General features: G+C 45.7%; 1 protein-coding gene across 7 annotated transcripts in view; it reads right to left on the bottom strand.

The window, feature by feature from the left end:
• Nucleotides 1–1270: 1270 nt before the first annotated feature.
• Nucleotides 1271–8322, bottom strand: part of KCNMB2 (potassium calcium-activated channel subfamily M regulatory beta subunit 2) — a 290976-nt gene continuing 283924 nt past the window's right edge. For all 7 annotated transcript variants that reach the window (XM_033150680.1, XM_033150682.1, XM_033150684.1 and 4 more), the window contains exon 5: nucleotides 1271–2787. In XM_033150680.1, the coding sequence (XP_033006571.1) occupies nucleotides 2503–2787 (285 nt within the window). In that variant the 3' untranslated portion in view covers nucleotides 1271–2502. The remainder of the gene's footprint in view (nucleotides 2788–8322) is intronic.

The raw sequence follows: 8322 nt of genomic DNA, 5'->3' as shown, positions 1-8322 counted from the left end.
CAAACGCTTGTACCAAAGCAGAGCTTGGAACAACAGAAACAAGACCTGCTACTACCACTTGCAAAGTGTCTCCTTAGGCAGCCGCTTAGTGTTACCTAGCGGTAATGCATACCTCAGAGCACGTACATAGGGTGCATCCAGACTGTCCCTCTTTTCGGGTGGGATTCAATCATATGTTGGCAAATTCAGGTTGCGTAATCAAACTTGGTCTGGAGATCTTGTAGTTCCCCCAAACATCAGATTTTTTGTGATAAGTAAAGTGATGGGGAAATGCAGCAGAAAGTGTGTGGGGGTACCATTTGCCTTGACCCAATGTTGTCTAACCCCGCCAAGAAAATCAGAATGCACAATAAATAGGTCATCTGGAAGCAGCTATGATTTATGCATGTTCCTGGTTCTGCAGTCTTACTGCAATTCAGTAAATCATGTGAATTTCATCCCCTCCCTGCCCAATATGCTCCTGAATTTTTATTTTTATTTTGCTGTGTACTGGTTAAAAAAGCCCACATCTCTAGGAATAATATTATATGCTACCCATTCTCTTTACTGGCCTCTCAGACTGAAGGATGTTTTGCAAGAATGGTCACAACCACATTCTTAAAGGTAAAGGGACCCCTGACCATTAGGTCCAGTCGTGGACGACTCTGGGGTTGCAGCACTCATCTCGCTTTACTGGCCGAGGTAGCTGTCGTACAGCTTCTGGGTCATGTGACCAGCATGACTAAGCTGCTTCTGGCGAACCAGAGCAGCGCACAGAAACGCCGTTTACCTTCCCGCCAGAGCGGTACCTATTTATCTACTTGCACTTGACGTGCTTTCGAACTGCTAGGTTGGCAGGAGCAGGGACCGAGCTCACCCCGTCGCGGGGATTCGAACCGCCAACCTTCTGATCGGCAAGCCCGAGGCTCTGTGGTTTAGACCACAGCGCCACATTCTTATGCCACTTTAAATCCCGCAAAGAATCCTGGGAGCTGTAGTCTGCTATGGGCGCTGACCTCATAGACCTACAGTCCTTAGCACCCTTAACAAACTACAGTTCCCAGGATTCTCCTTGACAGTTAAAGTTGTATAAGGGAGCTTTAAGTTTATGATGCAGATGTGACCTAAGTTTTATCTGAGTGAAAATGCCACTGTGAATGGCCTCTAAGACTCCCCCCACCCCCGACGCTGCTCTTCTTAGCGACAAGCATATCCAGGTTTGGACATTACGAAATACAAGAAGGGCACTTCTCACTTTCAGTTAATAAAAGAAATAATAAAATATAACATATTCGTATTACAATACACCACTAGTTTTAATATATGTTTTTGTCCTCTTGTCTAGTATTCTTTTTTCTTTTTTTTTAAATATACAGTAAAAAAATCTAAAATAGTTGGAAGTAAAAAATGAAAAAATAGCTGACTATGGGTTGTATTTTTGTTTTGTTTTTTTAGTTCTTCTTTACAGTGATATGGTAGCAAATACAAGGAAAAAATATACAGAGAATAAACTTGTACGGAAAGTGTTTTCTGGTCCCATCTCTGCCAACAGAGCTCAGGTTGGAGTCGGAGATGAATGTAGTCGACGGGTGTGGTAGATTAATATGATTTGTGGGGTTTGCTTTTTCGGCTGTAGCTTTGGTAGATAATGATCTGTGAGTCCAAGATATTGCAAATAAATGTCTAAAACATCGGAAGGGAAAGCTTAACCCTGAGCATGAGGCCAACATGAAGACAATTGCTCTGATCCAGAACTTTGAGGGTCGCCCCCCCCCTGCAATCCAGAAGAAAGCAAGTTCTGCTCACATCCCAATAAAATCAACCATGGTTAAAATGTCCTAAAGATTTTAGCGTTGGTGAAGTTTGATTCGTGTTCTCCGGATCAGGGCCTGGGTGTGCAGAGAATGCACACCCTGACTTCCTGCTAATGTGTGGCTGCCCTTGGACCTTGGTTTAGGAGGCAGCTGGAAATACGACATTTGTGGATCCATCTTAGTTCCACTTCAGCCAGACAAATCAACCCTCTCTCACCGTCCTCCAAATTTCCTTCTACTCCCCACGCCTTCTCTCTCTGCAGCCTTAAGTGGAACTTAAAACGGTTCGCACGGACACACATGCAGCAATGTGATACATCCCTCCAGAATGGGTTTGCAACGAAACGGTGATGCGTTTCATCGACAAGGCTTGGCAAATGGGTCACACTGAGCCCTATTTTGGCTGTAGAAAAAGAAAGGAGGAAGAAAGAAAAGGGAAAAGAAAAAGAAGTACCGATTTTGCAGCGTAAACCAAGGTTATGTAGACGGCCAACGCAAATGGCGATTCCTTCTCCCACCACCTGCATAATAACAGCATCACGTTTGCATATAGAACAGCCTTTTTTCATTATTGCTCTACTTCATAAAAAATATAAGGAACTTAGAACAGACGTACACGTTACAAACTTAAGGTTCTTTGGTGAAGAATGAAAGAAAACAACAACAGTATTTCAGCTATCAATCCATCCCGGAAGCGAGCTGGCTGCTTCTATCTGTTGATCCGTTGGATCCTTTCACAGAGGAGGGAGAGATACTGGGTCAACTTGACCATGGCAACGATAGCAAGCCCTCCTATCATCATACATGTTGGCCAAAAGAGAGAGTGGAACAGCACGTTGGAGCTGTAGAGTTTGGTTAGCAATACATTCTTTTGAATGCCTTCGGGGTCATAGTAACAGGAGAAGTGCTGGTACTTTCTGAAGTTCTCCATGACGACATTCACGAGGGACAGAGACTCCTCAAAGTTCTTGCCACACTTGGGTATGTATGAGCACTGTCGGAGGGGGAGAAAGACAAATGAGATAAGAGACAGTATCCATCCCTGGCCGAACAAAATGCTTGTGAATATGTATATACACCCATGCATTTAAAATACAAACGTGGCTTCCCTCAAAGAATGGATCTGCATCTACTTAGCTTTGGCCAATCTGTTGAGAATTGTGCATGGAGGCACATGGCTCTTCCCCTTAGGGAAGATTTACAAGTTCCCTTTTCGGATATCACAGAAGTATGGAAACAGGAAGCATCACTCACACTTCCTGCTTCGGCATCGCTTGTGACTTACAAAGTAAATATTCCAACAAACTGGCTTGATTATTTGAAAAGAAAACAAATCCAATCTTCCCCTCTCCCCCAGCTCCCCAAGCCCTTAGCAATCAAAAGTAGAGAAAAGTAAAACGTAGCAGTTGAAACAGCTAGAGTCTAGACCAGAATCTGGGTATTGGGCTGCAAAACTCGGAGAAATATACATAGGTACAGAAGAAAAGGACACCCAGAATTCTTCTTACTGTTCAGTCTCTGATGGAAATCTAAGTGCTTTCTCTTGCCTCTGGGATTGGTGTGATCAATGAACTGAAAAGGCTGCACAGGTTTTGTGTTGACCTTCTGAGGCTTGGTAGTGCAGACCTTCTGGGACACAAGTGCCACTCTTTCCCCAGCAGTGTCAGTAACATCACAGGCTCTGAGATGGCTTCGAGGTGGGAGGAAAGTGACAACGGGTACCCCAAGGGACCCATGCTAAGTCCCAGGCTCTGGATTCCTGCTTTCATTACTTTGGCGCACACAGCTGTATTCCCAGCCTGTGGAACAGATGGCACCCTGTCAAGCCAAACCGCTGGAAGTTACCACCAGCTATTGTTGCCTGCCACTGGCAAGAGCACCTCACCGTTTCTGTTTACCTTGTTATAGTAGAAAAAAGAGGTAAAACTCGGGTTAAATTACACAGTGTTTGGGCTCACGTCTTGAGGAGCAGAGCCCCCACGTCTGGATGTTCTGAGATAAGGGTGCCAGGTGCACTGGGTTACCGTAGCAACACCTGCGAGGTTGAGCGTATGACTTGCTGAGTCATTCGCCCTCTCATTGGTTCAGGAAATAGGCCTATGTGTAAAGATGGGGATCCCGGTCTCTAAGGCATTGCTTTCATTGTATGATGTCTTGTCCACGTCCTGTTGCACGCACTGTCCTACTCCTGCCCTGTTTGCTGTCAGGGTCTGACTCTGAATCTGTGAGAGGCCGTGGTTTTTACACAATAGTGTGAGCTATTGTGGCAATAGTGTTAGTGAACCTCTCCGCACATATGTATCTTTACTTCAAAAACCAGAAGAACTGTATTTAGTGGATAATAGTGGTTGCCTTTGTCTTTTGTCTGGAAACAATAAACACTTTGTTACTTTGAACTGTTTCTACCCTTAACTGGGGACTCTGGAAGAAGCTGTTCAGCTGGGAGCAGGAAATCTCTGGAGGACTCTTCCAGGAACCCACATATTCTGCTGAAACATCACCCTGGTTGGGGTGTGGTGAACTATCAACAGACTTCCACAAGTCACCAACAAATCTCAAAATTGCTAGGTGGGCTAAGTGGGATGGCCCAATGGGACCATATGCCACTGGTTCTGAAAGTGCCGCAGAGGCTGCCATTGAGCTACCAGGCCCAGTTGTATGTACTGGCATACAAAGCCCTCAATGGCTTGGTACCCAAGTACCTAAAAGAGTGCCTTCACCAATATCAACCATCTCAAATTCTGTGATTGGCTGGTGAGCCCTTGTCAGCGGGTCTTGACTGATAACCCGCCGACAAATCGGAACCACGACTCAGTGGTGGTTCCGATTTGTGGAATGCCGTCCCTCGTGAAGTGTGCCCGACTCCCTTATGCAATTTATATAAATAATGTAAGTTACATAATTTTGCTTCAGCAGAAAGCAAAATGAATATTGTAGTTTTTAGTGGAAGATGAATTGCAGCGGAATGGAAACAGTGCTATATATGACGCACGCAACGCAGAATGGAAAGCAATGGCTTTTTACATCCCTAAGTGTTAACACTTGGGGAAATGAGTTCCTGCTGGTGCTAAGAGGAGGTGCAACATGGGATACTCCCAAGTGGTTCAGGGTCTCTCACATTCCTTGGCATCATGGGAAGAAGCAGCACTGCAGTCACTCCTACCCACACCAGGAAAAACGTGAATACTGTGCTTTATTGCTGGTGTGATGGCCTCCCAGAAATTAGTGGAAGCCATTTATTTCTCCTGTGATTCTGCCTAAAATGAAAGTAGGAAGCATCTCCAGCATTCTGGTCGGCTTCAGAACAACGTTGCATGATGATCAGAGCAATAACTTTCTTCTCACGTCAGTGGCGGAGAACCTGCATTGCTGGACACGACTCCCACCACCCCAGGTCATTGGCCAGGCTGGTTGGAGCTGGAATCCAACAATATCTGGAGAGCCACAGGTTCCCTACTCCTGGTTTCCTGGCAGAGAGAAAAATTGACAGCCGCTGGGTCCTGGTGTTGCCACTACCAGAACCTCAAGCTACACAGTGGTGGAAGTGAAAAAGGTCAGCCAGAGACAAGGATTTAGCTTCAGGAAATCATTTGCCGCCCACCATCTCCCTGAGTCCTCAGATTTCATCTGAAAGTTTTTGTAAAAAGAACTTGCAGTTGAGCCTTATGCATGATTCATAGAAAGCTTATGATGGATGAAGTTTGTCCACTGTTTGGCAGTGCGTCTAAATAAACATTATCACCCTGTCCTTCATTTTCATTAAACAACAACAGGCTTCGGGAAGCAGGTAAGGAGTGAGAATCAGCAAGAAAACAACAATTAAAAGTCATTTGTTCATTGGGTAGCATCACCACTTCGCCTCTCAAGTCCATTCTGAGACCTAAAAGTGCAGTGTAAGTAACTTAGTAGGGAGCTAGACTAACCATTTGGTGTGATTGATCTAAGATGATCCAGTTCTTTGTTTAGAAATTAAAAGGATGTGACCAGAGACCAATGATTATACCATGATCACACTTAGTGAAGGCTGGGGGTAGGGCTGCAGTTCAATGGTAGAGCATTTGCTTTGCATGCAATAGCTTAGTTGGTTAGAGTGTGATGCTGACAATGCCAAGGTTGTGGGTTCGATCCCTGTCTCCTCCATATCTACATACAGTATTCTTGCATTGCAGGGGGTTGGACTAGATGATCCTCAGGGTCCCATCCAACTTGACAATTCTATGAACCTATGCAGAAGGTCCCAGGGTCAATCCATGGCATCTCCAGATAGGGCTGTAAATACTCTGACTGTAACCTTGAAGAGCCACTGTGAGTCAGTGTGGACAATACTGAGCTAGAACTCAGTATAAGGCTCCTATGCTCCTAAGGTCAGTGAAGGCTGATCCATTTGGGCAAATAGGACACTGCCCCACCAAATTCAAGCTGCCCTCAGCCAGACCCCACCTGCTGCCTTCTTACTTACAACCAGAACAGGGAGTTGCCCTGTTAGTCAGCTTCCTCCTCCTTAGTTTCAGTGTTGCATGGCATGGAGAAAGTGGATAGAGAAAATTTTATTATTATTCCTCTCTCATAACACTAGAACACATGGGCACCTAATGAAGCCGAATGTTGGAAGATTCAGGACAGATGAAAGAAAGGATTCACGCAACTATGGAACTCACGGAGTGATGCTCACCAACTTCCAAGACTTTAAAAGAGAATTGGAGGACAAAACCATGGAGGGAAAGGCTATCAGTGGCGACTAGCCAGGATGGTTATGCTCTGCCTCCATGGTCGGAAGCAGTAATGCTTCTGAATGCCACAAGAGGGAAGAGAACTCATGTTCTTGGGTCTTGCGTGATGGATTCCCACAGGCACCTGGTTGGCCACTGTGAGAAAAGGGTGCTGGACTAGGTGGGCCATTGGCCTGATCCAGTAGGCTCTTTCCGTGCCTTTGCAGAACTCAACAGGGAGGAAGATGGGGACAAAACTGGAAATTACCGGTAATTGGCTCCACCTGCCATGGTCTCTGGCTCTACCTACCTGCTGCCTTACTAGTTCAGCCACTTAAGATACAAGCATCATAGGTGGAGGAGAGTGGTTCAAGGGCACACCAGGCCTGGAGTTTGAGTAACCATGCCCAGAAAAATTGGAAGTCAACAACACAGCATGGTTGTGTCCTGGTTGCTGCTAGGCACTTCTCGGGTATGGAGCTTGTCTCGCCTCTGAGATGGACACGGAACATCTCTGCCTAGAGCGGATTTGCTGAAGGACTCGGCAAGAGTATTTTAAATTCCATTCGAGGTCAAGAAGTCAAGCATTACCATCAAGGGATGTTGCATTAACAAAACTGATTTGGGATTCAGTTTGCACAATGGTATGTCAGAGGGCGGGATGGGGAACGAAAAAGGAGAGGAAGCCCTAGAGAGGCAATCATAACCTGTAGAAACAGCCTTGAGTCAAGCAAGCATTAACTGTACCTGCATTAGATTAAGAGGAAGCAGCAGCTGGGGGGATTTAAGTGTGAATATAAACCGGCAAAAACTCTTTGAGATTTCAAGAGCTAATGTAGCATAGCAGCTAAGGGCCAAACCAGACATTGCAGGCAGCCATGGGTAACTTTTATCTGACACATTAAAAAGTCCTTAAAGGAGCCTGGTACTGGGAGGTGCTAAGCTTGGCAGAAGGAATGGCATAATTGCTATTTAACCGTTTCCCGTCTAGCTGTTTTTCTGCTAACAATTGCTCCCGTGGTGTTTGTGTGAGTGTGAAATACAGATGTTTTTAAAACAGCAGCAGCAACAACAACTAAACACTAGAACTACATTAATAATAATAATAATAATAATAATAATAATAATAATAATAATTTATTTATACCCTGCCCATCTGGCTGGGTTTCCCCAGCCACTCTGGGCGGCTTCCAACAGAACATTAAAATGCAATAATCTATTAAACATTAAAAGCCTCCCTAAACAGAGCTGCCTTCAGATGTCTTCTAAAGGTCTGGTAGTTGTTTTTTTCTTTGACATCTGGTGGGAGGGCGTTCCACAGGGCGGGTGCCACTACCAAGAAGGCCCTCTGCCTGGTTCCCTGTAACTTGGCTTCTCGTAGTGAGGGAACCGTCAGAAGGCCCCCAGAGCTGGACCCCAGTGTCCGGGCAGAATGACGGAGGTGGAGACGCTCCTTCAGGTATACTGGACCGAAGCCATTTAGGGCTTTAAAGGTCAGCACCAACACTTTGAATTGTGCTCGGAAATGTACTGGTAGCCAATGTAGGTCTTTCAAGACCGGTGTTATGTGGTCTCGGGGGCTGCTCCCAGTCACCAGTCTAGCTGCCGCATTGTGGATTAGTTGTAGTTTCCAGGTCACCTTCAAAGGTAGCCCCACATAGAGCGCATTGCAGTAATCCAAGCGAGAGATAACTAGAGCATGCACCACTCTGGCGAGACAGTCCGCGGGCAGGTAGGGTCTCAGCCTGTGTACCAGATGGAGCTGGTAGACTGCTGCCCTGGATACAAAATTAACCTGTGCCTCCATGGACAGCTGTGAG

This window comes from Lacerta agilis, chromosome 5 (assembly GCF_009819535.1).
Source record: "Lacerta agilis isolate rLacAgi1 chromosome 5, rLacAgi1.pri, whole genome shotgun sequence".
NCBI classification, from domain to species: domain Eukaryota; kingdom Metazoa; phylum Chordata; class Lepidosauria; order Squamata; family Lacertidae; genus Lacerta; species Lacerta agilis.
The sequence above is the reverse complement of the archived record's forward strand: the minus strand, read 5'-3'. Positions and strand labels throughout refer to the sequence as shown.